Below are 15,303 nucleotides of genomic sequence, written 5' to 3'. Positions count from 1 at the left end.
GGTTACATGCACTTGCGAAATCGTAATATTATGATTTGCTTCATTGACGCAAAAGTAAGCGAATATGCAACATATTTTGGATTCCCCGGTGAATCACTCGTGTAGGCGTGGCCATTGTTCTCTTTTCATTGGAGATAAAAAAAAAAGTTGGGTGTCCATTTTACCGGCGGAGGGGTGTTAGGACGAGTTTCCAACGCTCGACATTTGAGATATTTGACTATTTCGTTGAATATAGTACGAGAATTGATTTCAAAATATGAATTTTGTGTTTCTTCGGATGCAGTTGCAATGAATCCGAAAGGAAGTAAAAGCAGGAATTCGATTTATTACATTTACACAACTGTTCCTTCAATTAGTTCAAAACTACAGAATTATTATGGCCATTATTTTATTGTCGAATTAATTCATCCCAGAAGTTGGCTCGATATGGCTCTCGAGACAACATTTCGCTTTAGATTCCTAGAATTTCTATACACAAACAATCAACATGAAGCACCTTAATTACTTTCTTATTTGTTCGAACATTATTTATAAATTTGTCTAACAAAGCACGAGTCTCTGTGGCTGTACAGTGACTCCGATGCAATGTACAAAATATACAATATCCTTTACTGTACTTCGATTCTCTATTGATTTTCCATAATCATATACAAATTCCAATCCGATAAATTTCCTAGTTACTAATTATCCGCTACGAAAGGAACGACGTCTGTAAAAATTTAGACCCAAGTGGTTGTCAACAAATACTGGACATCGACTAAAAAAATCACAACTTCACAATAATTGATTAACTAATATTAGAGTTCACCTTTTCCTCTTGGAAGAAAATCGCGAAAATGTTTTATCTTTATCATTTTTGGATGATTACATCTTTCAACGTTGAAATTGCATTTTACTTATAGTCCACACAGCACATCTTCATAATTGTGGAGTCATTCCTCACCTAATAAATATTCCCTTAAACATTGATATTTGATTAATATCGTTTCAGTGAATAAATTCATAAAAGTAAAGCTGTTTCTTACCGAAGCTTATGAAGGTATAAAGAAACAACAAGATTTTTGGGTAAAATAGGGGGATGAAAAAATCCTCAACAGAGGTAAATGTGGAAACGAGTGCCCTGAAGGATGATTATGTTATCCTAGACAGACTCGGGGGGAGGATCACCATTCCGGGGGCACGGAAGGCTCATGATTTCTGTCTGCTCCTTGAAGCCGGAAATTTCGTTTTTCGAAGAGTCCCTGAATTTCTCGAAACCACCTTCATCAAGGAGACTCGTCCTCACAGCTCCGTTCGCCACTGACGAGACAGCTGATCGAGTGCTGATTGCAGATTGAGCATGACTGTCCCTCCAGGGAGTAGTCAATACTTTTAGTCTCTAGACAAACATCATTCATCGGCAAAATTATTGTTTGATGCACAAATGAAGTTTTGAGGGATTCAATGAAGATTATTTACGTGGCAAAAGCTTCCTGGAGTGACAATGAGTTTGTAAAGAGCGACTCCTGGTATCATTGTAATTGAGGAACCCGCAATTACCCATCCAAGGATATTTGCCCATTCCGGATATGTGTAGTCTTCATAGGAGAGGGGTTCGTATCCCATTAATCCATAAACGATGATGAACTGCACAGAAAGCGTTAAATAAATTATTAATAGTCGGTATCCTTTAATTTATACGGTTGAACAAATTACAAGGGAATAGATGGATGAGGTACTCGTAATTTACCATAATAAAAAGTGGCGCTACGAATTTCCAACATACTCTCCAGTAAATTCCTGGAGAAAATCCAATCATATCTTTAATATCAGCGCAAAATCTGTCTGTACCATAGATCCAACTGACTGCAATTGCTTCAGCCAAAACTGCAAAGAGCATAGAGTATCCAGCCGCGTATCGATCGAGTAAATGAAAAAAATAGAATCCACCCTGTGAATTAAAAGTATTACTCTTGTACTATTATTTCATTCAGAATTGAACCTCTCATAAAAATTTATAAATGATTTTACCTGTGAACACGATGCTAAACCCACCAAAAAATACACAGTAAAGAGACAAGCAACAAATATCTCCCGGTTATTTCCAATTAATGGGAATTCATCGCTGAGGGCTGTAATAATTGCTTCAGATCCTCCAAACTGAAATGAAATTGTATATTTTTTCACAATTTTGATTCTGGATATTGAATTGAATATTTTTAAACCCGAAATTATCCCATATTCATCAAGATCTCCGCGTTATTATTTTCAAAACTGATAAACAAAATATTACGGAGCTATCAAGACCCAAGGTCAGCAGCATCATGAAGAAGATCAGCGCCCAAAAAATGGAACCCGGCATCGTAGCGATTGCTGCTGGATAAACAATGAACACAAGTCCTGGACCCTCGGTAGCAACTTCCTTGATCGGTCTACCACTTGCATGTGCCATGTACCCTAGTACCGAGAAGATGACAAATCCAGCTACGAAGGATGTTGCACTGTTGATTACGCTAGTCAACAGTGCATCCCTGAAAATGGCCGAAAAAATATTTATCTCAAGGAAAGGCCTCAGGTTCAATAATTTTTAATAATAAGTGATAGATACCAGTGCTATGTTCAGACACTGAACTTTACCGTACCATTGATGGTTTATTTGTAACAAAATATATTGTCGCGTGGTTATTATTTAACTTACTTGTAAACATTATTGTGGTACTCATTGTAACTGGCATATGCCAAGAGTACTCCGAATCCAGGGCCCAGTGAAAAAAATACTTGCGTTGCAGCGTCGACCCACACCTGAGGAAATAAATTATAAGAAACGAAAGAATAAAATCTCTGGTCTATGGTCAGTCCATGAATGCGAATCACGTAGGGGCTCAGGGAGCGAGCGACTCCAAGCACTCAATATAATGCTCGTTAAAGCTTAACACAGATTTTCCATTTACGAGAATTATTTTCTCGCAATTTTTCTTTCTATGAAAACTACTTAACCCTTCGTGGATCGTAATGCCGCGCAATATTTCATTTGGGACTGTAAAAGGCTTTTTATAATTTCAACACGACTGAGGGATTTGAATTAAATATTCAGGGTCGGTTCACCACTTACGACGCATGAACATAAACATTTAATAATAACTTGGATTTTCTACGCTATTTTCTATATTTTGCAGGATAAAATAATGGTTTAGTCACCTCTGCTTTACTAATTGCTGAGAAATTGGGGCTGAGATAGTATTTTATCCCTTCAGCACTTCCTGGGAGAGTAATGCCACGGATTAGGAGGATGATTAACACTGCGTAGGGAAATAGCGCGGTAAACCAAACCACCTGGAAGGGAATAATTTTTTATTTTACCAATCCATTAATTTTTTTGCAATTTGCCAATGAGATCATGTATTACCTTTCCGGACGTTGAAATTCCTTTCCAAAGTGAAAAATAGCAGATCAGATAAACAATTAACAGACACAGGGCAATATCCCACTTGACAATTCCAAGATCATGCAATCCGGCACTTTCGTGGAGCTCCAAAATGGCCCGGCTAATTATAAAAATAACCAGGAACAATTAAGATATAATTTAATTAAGACGTAATAGGCCATTCACCTAAATCTCATAAGATGTACGAACTTGAAATATTCCTGTGCGGCACTAGTATATCTCGTTCTATTATCTCCATCTCCATCTTCACCAGTGTTGCTTAGAATAGGGGCCAGTGTCTCGTAATTTGTGAAATTTTCATCAGGATTTATGCTGAGATAGGGTATAAAGCTTCGTCGTGTCACATTTACATCGAACTCTCGGCAGAGTGGTGTGTTCCATGTATTCCCACAGGTTGTCCATGGAAGCATGCTCGTAAATGATGCGAAGAAGTAGCGGAGAGCCCATGCGATTATCACGTTGTAATAGAAATCAACGTAGAAGGCGATTAAAACTACCGCATAACCAATTCCTTGAAGACAGTCGACAATTAATTGAATAATTAAAAAAATGGGATTCAATGGAATTTTTACAGTAACTCTAATTGTCGGGGGTACTTTTGTCATGGTATGAACGATATTATTATATATAGTTGTGATTTAATTTCTTTATTCTTTAATAGTGTGCTCCGGTGCTCTGGGATTTTACGGCAAGTGAATTTCTGAAAGCTCCTGGTATTTTCCAGTCACTTTGCAGTAACGTTGCCCTCGGTAATTGCATTACCCAACGGGAAATGTTTTCTGATAGTTCACTTGCCTTTGAGAAGAGGTACCAGACGTCCCCAACATGTGATCGCGCCTTTCCGGTTGAATTGCCCCAAGGCTAGCTCCATGTAGAAAAGGGGGATTCCACCCACCACCAGCATAATGCAATATGGAACCAGGAATGCACCTGTTCGAAATCGGAAAATAACCTGAATAAATTGATCTTTAATTCTTCAAGATCGAATAAAAATTTTAATCGCCAATAAAATATCAATTCGATCTCGGCCAGGTTATTATCAACCACGTGAAAAAAGGAGATCCTTCAACGTGAATTAGTCTGTTCGTCGGAGTTGAATTAAGTAGGTCATGACATGAGACGTTTCTACTTCAAATAATCCGCTTTTCTACCCACATCAAGCCCGAAATCCAGATTGATGAAGTCACTAGAGTCAAAGTCCAGCGAAAATTACGTGAATCCTTCCTTGGTTTTTTCATGGAGATCCCGAGGAAATTGAATTACATTTGTGATCACTGATTATAGATCTATAGATCTTTGGATTTCGAAAATCAAAAGACATCTACTCATTGTATTCTCACAAGTTTTAGGAGTGGAACAATTGGGTTCAAGTGGGAGAGGCTAATTGAAAATTAATGTATTTTTAAGACATGTGAAAAAATGCCACTGAATCTTTCACAAAGACCCCTGAAAGCATGGAGAAGATCCGAGCCAGTGAAGTCCAAGTAATTGGTGAAGGACAAAACCTGGGAAAATGCTGAAGAGTGAGAACGGAAGTGAATCAAAGATAAGAGTAGCTGAGGGAGAATACGAAAGAAAAGAGTAAAAGCATTCTCTCGTCTTCAAAAAGGATGCTCGACTTACTGTTACATTTCAAGGAATAAGGAGATCACAATTTTATAAAAAAAAAGTAAGAGGAACTGCGATGAAATTGTCGACACTTAGAGCGGTGCATGAATCGTAGAAACTTTTGTCATGAAAAAAATGATATTTTATGATGTAGACACTTATCGCAGGCTTACGAATAGATTGAGGATCAGAAGGGATGAGTTTTTCGGGGGGATTTTAGCTGGGGAAGGGATCAACAGGTCACTCGACTTTATCCGCTTCAATTCTTCTCTGTCAAGAAAGAGAAAACGAGAGATATTCTAAAGCTCTCGTCCAAATCACCCCTTCATAGAATTATAGCAGAGGTCAAATAGGTTTTCTCCCGACTACTCCACTCGCAGGGGATACAGTCAAGCAGTGGTCAGGCAGCGCATTACCAGTTGAATGTCCAACTATCCGTCAACGCATTCACAATTCCCAGAAAATTAATTGCATCATCAAATTCAGGTCACGCTATCTACTGTGCAACAGTCAATGTTTTCGTTAGGAAATTATTATTTAATTTTTCCTCCTTTTATGGAGCGGTTCCTAATGCCTAAAAACCTTTCCATGTGTACATGTCATCCTTTTTTCGTGGACTATAAATAGAACTGACGATAGCAATAGCAGTTTGGTAATAATAAATCAATATTCATGGTTTAATCATGATCAAAGGCGTTCCAAATTCCTCAGAATTATTCAATTACAATTATCACAAATTTGCACAAGGAGAAGTACGGGAGAAAGTCAGGTACACTAGAGAAGTGATCTTTGCACGTTTGATAATGGTCCGGGTGGAACGTATGGGTGCTATCCTGTCTAGTAATTGAGTTAGCCGTCACTTTTGAGGAAGTGTATCACGAGTGGCACAGAGTCATGCCCTAATCGTATAATATCATATTCCCTGGGCTGCAGGCACGACGCAGAGCCAACTAATGGCCTCCCCCAGTACTTTCCCCTCCCCATATTATGCTCTACCGTGATATATGTATATACTGTAGCACTATCATACAATAATTCCTCTAAAATAAAAAAAAAGTGGAGTGAAAAATGGAAGAGATGAGGTAGTCGTAATTCAATAAAAAGAAATATTAAATCTACGTCGAGGTTTTATCATACTTTTACGGAAGGGAAATGAAATAGTTAAGATGCTCGGATCCTCTTAATTCATAATTAAATGGACACTGAGCAACTAAAATCTCAGGAGGTCGGGAGTCATTTCTTGGTTTATAATTCGCTGCTTCAGAGTTAATTGGTAATTTTATGATTCTGTCATTATTGCAGGTATTAAGACGAAATTATCATGGAAAATGAAGGATTTGGTAAGTGTTTCAATCTGTGATTTCGATATTAATGCAAATAATAGTTAATGAGATTTTATTTCTGTACTCACCACCTCCATTTTTATAACACAAATAGGGGAATCTCCAGACGTTGGCGAGATCGACTGCAAAACCGATTACAGAGAGAAGAAAATCGACTTTTCCGGACCAGGTTTCGCGTCCCTCGATTGGGGCACGGCTTACACCAACTCCCTCGGCGACTAACGTTAACGACTGCTTTGTCATTATCTCCAGAAAAGCTCTTTCTCTTCTTTCCTGCGAGGGAGAGGGATGAGGTGAATATTTTAGTCGGGGTATTCAATCTGGGGGATACTATTGCTTAAATGTAACGTGGATCCGTCATTTCTTGGTGTGAATCACGCCCTAACGGACGTATTTTATCCCAACCTGAGAATTATTCATCCCTTTTTAGGGCACATAATCCCCATCACGTTATCCTCATTTTTTAGAATTTTATTCGCATCTGAATTATAGTTGGGAATTAGACTTTTCTTTCAAGTGAAAAATCATAAAATTTCTCATTCGTTTTGGAAATTTACAATGAAAAGTTCAATATGGAAATCATTGTGAAAGATGAGCTGCAGAGACTGCTGAATATTCAATAGATTTTGAATTCAGAAAAGTTAGTGTTGGAACTTTCGCAAAATTAAATATCTTTCGGTGCCCGGGGAATAAAAAATTTATCGAATATTCAAGGAATTAACTGATTAGTTAATGAACTATGCAGAATTTCAAGCGGGACAGGGTTTCCAACAGTATACGAGGAAGAAGTTGAAATATGCCGGTAAATGAAGGGCAATGCATCGAGTTGTTTCAAACTTTTGCTTTTTCTGGGCAAATTGTTTTGCCATTTTTTGAAAATAATTCTCGATTGGAGGATTTTTTTTCCTAGACCTGATAAATATTCCTGTGTGGAATTTCGCGAATGATAATCAATGAATAGTGAAAAAAAATCATAGTGAAAACCCTTTTTCACGTCATACGTCAATTAAAATGCTCGATGTTTGGATCGAGAATCGTGCGTGTGACAGAAAACCGTTTGGATAATATGGGAATAGCGACAGGGGTCGGTGGGGGTGATAGGATATCGCCTTTGAAATAACTACCGTTGGTGGTTGATTTGAGCGGTTGCCCGTCAACGGAACACAATGAGCTCGTTATATTGGCTCAAGGGTTGGTGCACGATTCTCAAGGGCTATCGATAACTTGTCCAGTTCTCATGCACGATCAACTAGGCTGAAATCTATAGTAATCTGTCAATTTTCATTACTACATCCAAATAAAAATATGGGGAGGAATTTTTTAGGTAATTTTGTCTAGTTCAATTACGATTGAATTTTTAAACGATTCACATCATGATTTTATTCAGTTCAAAGTTCTGATGTCCAACTGGAGAAAAAGGGGCCGCAGTATTTGGATACCCTGAAACTTAATTATTCCAGGTCTTCCTGAAGACGACAAAAATTGTTGCTTCAGCGTTGGTGGAATTTATTCAGTTGTGAAGACACAGAACTGAATGAATAAAATCAAATTTGATCTTTCGGAGTCAATCCTTTCATTTTTCGAATAACATAATAGTTTGTTAAAGGGAATGCGCATTGAAAAAATTTTAGAAAATAATTGTTTCAAATTGGATGGAATAATTATGACGAGTATTGAATTTTTATTAACATTTCACTTACCAAAACAGAAGATACTTCTAATCAATGCTATTTCCACTCTCCATCGAGTCCCGACGATTCATGGAGTCACCGAGACAGCACACGAGCCCTTTGAGACTAAATGGCAATAAAATTCTCATGGATACACGCCAGAGTGTCAAAATTAGTTCAAAACTCGTGTCCGTAAGACCCATGTCATGCATTTATTCTTCGAGCCTTTATTCCCGTGATTTCGCGCTTCACTTTTGGCACATCTATTTGAAATTACCTCCGGCCTCCCTTACGTCCCCACTATTTAATTCCTTCCGATACTTCATAGAATTAAAATTATCTAAAATAATATAGCAACATCAAATTTTGATTTTCATTTTGTTCTCCCAGAGACCAAGTATTTTAGAAATCAGCGACTAGAATCAGTTCTTGCTATTCTTGACTAAAAAGTAACGGTTTCTGATCGTTTTCAAACATTATATTTGTTATTAAATGAGAGAAATAATACATAAGAATATTCCCGAGGGCAGAAGAGCGCGGAATAGTTCTCTTGTATTTTTTTTTTTTGGTGTTTCGCGGGTTCACAGAGACGTCAACTCATGGAATGACAGTTTCACGTCCAAAGAGAATCCCTATATACGCGCCACAGTCACGTGACACCATCCGGACGCCGTGAGTCGGCCAATCACGGCGCTTTATTAACCTGCAGCGGTATTTCAATTGATCTTTTTTAAATTTTCGATTTTGAACTGCACAATAATTTCATCTTCAAAGCAGGAGACGCATTCAGACTTTAAAAAATGTCTAATTGAAAGCAGACAATCATCAGACCCCTTCATTAATCTTTTGATAACATCCCCTCTCCCTTCGTCTCAGTAATACTTGATGAAATATTAATTAATAAAAAAATAAAATTATCCAAAAGATCATAAGTCATTACATGGAACACTGTGTGAATTGATTTTGAACTCGAGCGCCATAATTTGAAGTTCCCGCGCTTTTTTGACACGTGATCCCTCATTGGTTGTACGTGGACCAATGTGGAACGCGGGATTCTTTGTAAACATCTATATAGGGCAGTCATACTACCGTGAAAACATACCCATTCGTTAATTGTATTGTGGCGGTCGATCTGGAAACCCCTCTCCGTCCATCGCGTACCTCTGCCACCATCGCGCATCGATAAAAACATAAATACTGCAGTTCCGGAGTTAATTCCAGTGCAATTATCAAAACAACTGTTCTCAGGTGAGCATTTCACTCCATTGAATTTTCGTGTCAATACGGACGATTGAACGATTGTCGAGATCATATGGCCTGCGATTTTGACTTGTTACAATTGTTTCCTTCGTTTCCATATCGAATGCACTGCTCCTAAACCACAACAATGTCGCGTATCGTTGTGACAATTGACAAGTGTATGAAAAATATAAGAACGTCTGTTCAATATTCCCAATTTTTTCCACCTTTCCTTCGTCGAAATGTCTAATTTTGACGCTGAATCGCAAAAAAATATCTACCACATTCCCGTTTTGCCCCAGAGGTCATAATTCTCAACTGCATGAGCCAATGAACAAATGCCGTGTGCAATGAGACAACAATCGTTCAACTTCTATATTATCGTGAATTCATAGGTTTATAAAAAATAGAAAATGGCAGTTCTGGAAAAAAAAAATCGAAATTTGGGCCTTCCGGGTAATTGACTTTTTGTATATTTTTATTTGTATTTACAAAACTGATAATTTACTCTTTTACACTGCAGAAATTTTATTTCAATCATGGGGGACGAAGGATTTGACATGTGCGAGTATGTATGGAACCACGATTCTGTACAGCGTCTCATATCACTCGTAAGTAATATAAAAAATCATAAACCAAAAATTCCTAGCTATGAAGTAAAATATTTTTCTGGACTTTGTCGATGTGACTGACTCACTACCCGAACGATAATGAACATCCTTGAATTTTATTTCTAAAATAAAAAAGAATAATAACAAATATCATTCGCATGTGTATTGGTATGTGTAAGTTTTCATATGTATTTATGAAATATTACTTCAGTGGATCTTTATGTTTTTCATAAATAACTATTGCGCAATTACTTTGCTTTCTGTGGGGCTGACAATTCGTGGTCGATCTTTTTTTTTCTGATTTTCCTTTGTCGAACGTTCGAAGACATGCAACAATGACACGTGCGTTATTGTATGCTTACGTAATATTGTTTCCTAAGGACTTATATTTAATTTCACTCGTTGTTGAATGAATTCATCAGCAAAACGACTTTCGACCGTGAATTTCTTCCTGAATTCTCGAAATTTTGAATGAAGGGTTAAACAGTAGAGTGGAAAGGAAAAACGAAAGTAATTGAATTTTTTCTGTTGTTAAAAAATAATATCATCTGGTTCGGTTTAATAATAATTGGGTCTGGTAATACTTCGTCAGGGACATTATTAAAGAACACAACAACTGTTGAATTTTTTTACCAATCACCAGCCAGTTCGCGCATTTCGGGAATGATTCAACTCTCGGATCGCTGATTTGCAAAATAAAAACTCCTTTAAGGAATTGTTTATAAGTGGAGGAATGTGTGAGGGGAAATACAATAAAAAATTATGAAATGATAGGACATGTTCGTAGATAAGGAATAACGTGAGAAAGATATCAAATGCTCTAGGCTATGGTCTCCACGTGGCGACAAAGATATGTTAATTGGAATGTCAAGTCCAGTTGAAAAAATTTAGTAAATTCTGCAGTCCATCTAAAAAATTAAATCTATCGCCTGTGCTATACAGACGTTCACATCGTCAGCTGTACTGATAACGCCGATTTTATGTTTTCATTTATCTTTTTTTTCCTTTTCAGTTGCGACAAACACAGGCTTACTGCACCGATAACGAATGTCTCAATTTCTCGAGGCGTATGTATTTATATTTTTATTTTAACGAAGCTATTGAAATTCCCTAATCCATAATTATGATGTGCGAGAGAGAGAGAATTAATTTAATTACCGCGATTTGACTCAGTTCCAGGGCTCCCGCCGAATCAGCCGGGATCTGATTTTTTATTTATGAGCATTGCTGTGATAACTATGCTGTTGCTTTACGTTCTCCGACCAAATTCATTGAGGACTAAGTCCGAGGAGAAGGCTCATGCCAACTCGTCTGTAAGGAAAACTGATCATGTTTCAAGATAAATAAAGCGACGGGTGAACTTTGGAAAAAATTACTTAAAAAAATGAATAAATTGTCTTTTTTAGCGCCGACACGATGATCCGCCTGCCCCACCACCACCGGCAATCAATTAATGCCTGCTTCAGAACGCAAATCAACTACCGAAATGAATTCAAACCAATTAAAAATCAATCCAGCTATTTAGCATGAAAAAATTTTATTGTTAGACAATTGGTTTAAACAAATTAGACAGAAATATAACTGGATTGGTGAGTGATAGAGGAGCGAAAAACCATTGAAAAAAAATCGTGAAAGCTTGCACAACAGTGAACGATCATTTTTCGACAGTACTAGTGCAATGACCGCAATAAAAAGAATTATTAAATTATTAACGTAAATTATTGAAAGAAAATTAAGAATATGAACATTATATTTACCTTTAGTGAAGAGTTAAATTTTTCCAAGTGTCCAAAATACTTGGTAATTCCACAATAAATTTCTTAAGATATATTATTGGATAATGTTTAACATCAATCAACTAATTGCTAATAATTGTATAAATAAAAATATTGAGTAATAAATTTTTGGTTTTTCATACTGAATAGCAATGTTTTATTCTCCACTACAGATTTCTAACCAAGTGTATTATGAACTGTAATAATTTACAAAAAAAATAGACAATATATTTGAAGTCTTCTGTACAAATTTGTGAGTCATTTGAATTTACAGTTTTTATTTTATTTAAAGTTTTTAACAGTAAAGAAGTACTTTTCATGTTCTCTGTTATGACATGATTCGATAGTTTTTTCTACTGAAAGTTTATCTTTAAATGAAAAAAAATTGCAAGATTTATTTACAATATGTTAACGACGAAAATGAACTTTCACGACGGATTTATCATATTTTAAATCAACAATTGAGATAGCTAACAATTTATTATTCCCCAATACCCTCCAGAAATTTTTTAACTAACCCATGACCATTACTTGGTTACGAATTTCTAATTTTATAGTTTGTACTCTGAACTTCCAACGTTTGATGCTGATAGAATTTTGTAATAAAGAATCAATTATTTATCTCTGTACGAAAGATATTTGTTCTGAGATTTTGTTGGCCGACAGAATTTACAGTGGACAATATCTTGTTAATAAATGACTCTGCAATCATTCATTACCATAATATTTCATGAATGGTAGAAGGAAGTAAACCACCACTCTGTCATCCCTACATGATAGTATTTCAATATTTTTAAACTTGTCTTGCTATGATTTGTCATTATGCAGTCTGTAGTAGAATTCGAGCTGATGTGTGAGAACAAAAATATTATGCATTCATTTTGTCCAATTTTGTCTCTGTATAATTTCTTTTTACTGAAAAAACTCAAAATTTTTCTGTTATTCGGGAGTATCAGAAAGTACTACCCTTACTTTCTGTAAAAGTCCGGCCATTTTTTCGTATTTACCAGTGGAATTTGGTAAATTCTCAAAATTTATAACATCACAAATGTTTTTAGAAAATTTCTCACTTGACGGTAATTTTAAAAATGGTGATGTACTTTGTAAAATTGGGGTTCCCAGTTCCACAGACATAATTTTTCCAATTTTGTACGTATTGTTCGGTGTCCCAGGGATGTTCAAAGACGACCTGCTAGGAATTCCTGGATTAGATTGAGAGTTGCAATCCTCCAATGACTCCAACAACTGCTCTTTTGTGGTTTCTAAGTCACTAAGAGAGGGAGACGCAATTCCTGTTGTAGAATCAGTTGGGGTAGTATTCGCTTCAAGCGCCGGAGGAGGTGGAGGCTGTGGTGATGTTTCCTGTGGGGGTGGAGGTACAAAGTGGCCATTCATCGGTACTAATTCCACTGGTGTAACTGTAAATAAGAAATTCATTTCAATTTATTGGAAAAAAATATTTCATGAGCAAATAATTGTTTAAACAATTGTTTTACAATTGTTTCATAAGAAGAACGATTTTAAAACTGAGGACAAACCTTCTGTGACATCAAGGTCCATTGTTGTTGGTTCGATGTCTGTAAAATCGTCGGCTGTTCCGCTTCGTTTCAGTTTTTTCCTCTTGTATCCTTCCTCAACGTTTCTTCCCCGTATTTCAGCGAGCATGGTGACTTTGGAATGGATTTTTCGTTGTTCATCATCCCAAGGAGCCTGAAAAATTCACCACATCGTTAAACACTTCAAAAAAAGTTTCATTGGATTTTTATTGAGTGAAAGGTTTTGTTAGCACATCAACTCACATCTACATATCCTGGTGGTGCTGGAACATTGAATCCAGGAAAGTCATGGATTTTCTTTATATCGTACTTATCCCTGGACCCCTTTGATAAAATTTCTCCCTGCTCTTCATCCGACTCCCTCTCTCTTATTCCTTCAGAGTTATAAAGATTTATACCAGAGTGTTGGAGACGAGCTTCCTCCAGCCACCCTGGGGGATAGCCAAGCATTCTCATTCTATATCCATTAGAAAATTATAAATTAATCAATGAACTCCAAAACAAACAGAATCAGCCAAATAATAAAAAGTAAGATTAGAATTAGACTCTCTTATAAGTTAAGAAGGTTGAGTTTTCACATTCAAGAGAAAAACAAATCATCAGACATTGGCAGATGTTTGAATAGCCACAGAAATTTAATTAGAAAGAAAAAAAAATGTTTGTGAAAAATTCATCTGTGTAAACTCCTTTTACGTTTGTCAGCAGTCGATTCATTGATGAATTCAATTCGACTGTTCTGTAATATATGCTGTAAAAAGGATTGACCTAAAAGAATAATTGTTAGCTGTCAGTCCACTAGTGACCCAAGTTTCTATTCCATCCCTTGTCAAGCATAAAATGTACTGCCAGGGGTAGCCATATCCATAGACCGACATTATTATAAAATGTTTAAATTATCAATTATCAATATCACTCTCAGGGTTCCGACGTGATCTTGGTCGATCCAAAATTGAGATTTGAATCGTTCTATCAATATCGGAATATTGATGGCCATCCCTGGCAGCCCAGTTATGAATATATTTGATTTTTTCTAACAATAAAAAAGTAAAATCAGTTGAAATTCTCGTACTTGAAAATATGTCTAGGGAGTTGATTATCTGACAATCCCAAAGCGTGTCTCAATTCCTTGCTCAAAACTCCAGGTGTGAAATGATCGAACTTGTTGTCTTCGTCCAGATGATACCTTACAGACTTAGAAGAATTCCTACTATTAAAACCACTTCTATTCTTGCAAATTTCTGCAAAATTCCGAGGCTCTGGGCAGTCACGTAAACTATGATTTCCCAAACAATTGAAGCAATTGCGTATCGGCATTGCCTTGTCCTTTTCTTCCTCTGCCGCAGATTTGACGTCTAACTCTTTGAGGACTTTTTCGAATTTCTTTCCATACGTGGGAACGTCGAGACTGTCCTGATGGCGGGGATCATTATCGACCATGAAGAGAGTATTATCTGTAGCTGCTACCAATCCATTCTCCTCAGCTTTTCGTTTTTTGGAATTCTTTGTCGGCCAGATGTCTAGAGTGGGTTTTGACGCATTTTTGTCATCTGCAGCTTCACCGAAGATGAGTTGGGTAAGAAAGTCTTGAATTTGCCATTTGTATTTTCTCGCAACATCCTTATCTCTGAAGATAACCTTCAAAATGGGCGCTTCGGAGCCATCTTCAGGTTCAGGACGAACTTGCGGTGAATGGGTCAGCTCTTCGATCGATTCATCAATGATGATAAAATCCTCCGAAGCAACTCCTGGAGGTAGATCTTCATCGAATTTTACCGAGTTTTCACAAACTGACACTTCGTCACTAACCTCACCCTCCTCTTCATCCTCCTCCGCCTTTTGAATGCATTTAATGGACTCTTGACTGGAGTCCAAACAAATGATGTCCGCATCTTCGCCTTTAACACGATGGCCACTCATGAGCACTATTATTTATTTACCGAAAGCAGAGATACAGGCATCACACGAATTAATAACAATAGAGCTTTATTTTCGAACGTGGAACTTTCCGTAAATTGTAAATAGTAGACTGTATTGGTTTTCTAGGGTCCCTGGCTTCCGCCATTTTAGATAGAATTCG

General features: G+C 36.8%; 3 protein-coding genes across 5 annotated transcripts; 1 reads left to right on the top strand and 2 right to left on the bottom strand.

Annotated features, from left to right (window-relative positions):
* Positions 1–311: 311 nt before the first annotated feature.
* On the bottom strand, positions 312–8,738 carry LOC135160701 (sodium-dependent dopamine transporter). 3 transcript variants are annotated; one of them, XR_010298613.1, is made up of 13 exons: positions 8,076–8,738; positions 6,444–6,648; positions 4,220–4,354; positions 3,614–3,935; positions 3,386–3,524; positions 3,178–3,312; positions 2,678–2,781; positions 2,273–2,510; positions 2,011–2,139; positions 1,730–1,930; positions 1,459–1,626; positions 1,026–1,378; positions 312–957 (listed from the first exon to the last, which is right to left on the bottom strand). XR_010298613.1 is itself a non-coding variant. In XM_064117539.1 (12 exons), exons 2-12 carry the CDS (start codon positions 6,616–6,618, stop codon positions 1,142–1,144), a joined length of 1,983 nt encoding a protein of 660 aa, XP_063973609.1. In that variant the 5' UTR covers positions 6,619–6,648; positions 8,076–8,738; the 3' UTR covers positions 312–1,141. The 3 variants fall into 3 exon arrangements, 1 of the variants encoding a protein (XP_063973609.1); XR_010298614.1 differs by having other exon boundaries at positions 312–943; XM_064117539.1 differs by having other exon boundaries at positions 312–1,378.
* Positions 8,739–9,134: 396 nt separating this feature from the next.
* On the top strand, positions 9,135–11,817 carry LOC135160727 (small integral membrane protein 14). Its single transcript, XM_064117592.1, has 5 exons — positions 9,135–9,293; positions 9,808–9,895; positions 10,908–10,962; positions 11,069–11,208; positions 11,302–11,817. The coding sequence occupies exons 2-5, from the start codon at positions 9,824–9,826 to the stop codon at positions 11,347–11,349; spliced, it is 315 nt and encodes a 104-aa protein (XP_063973662.1). The 5' UTR covers positions 9,135–9,293; positions 9,808–9,823; the 3' UTR covers positions 11,350–11,817.
* Positions 11,581–15,287, bottom strand: LOC135160707 (zinc finger CCHC domain-containing protein 8 homolog). Its single transcript, XM_064117568.1, has 4 exons — positions 14,296–15,287; positions 13,470–13,683; positions 13,209–13,380; positions 11,581–13,088 (listed from the first exon to the last, which is right to left on the bottom strand). Exons 1-4 carry the CDS (start codon positions 15,141–15,143, stop codon positions 12,610–12,612), a joined length of 1,713 nt encoding a protein of 570 aa, XP_063973638.1. The 5' UTR covers positions 15,144–15,287; the 3' UTR covers positions 11,581–12,609.
* Positions 15,288–15,303: the final 16 nt, after the last annotated feature.

The sequence above is a fragment of the Diachasmimorpha longicaudata genome, chromosome 3 (assembly GCF_034640455.1).
Source record: "Diachasmimorpha longicaudata isolate KC_UGA_2023 chromosome 3, iyDiaLong2, whole genome shotgun sequence".
NCBI lineage: Eukaryota > Metazoa > Arthropoda > Insecta > Hymenoptera > Braconidae > Diachasmimorpha > Diachasmimorpha longicaudata.
This window is presented reverse-complemented; position numbering and strand designations above follow the sequence as displayed.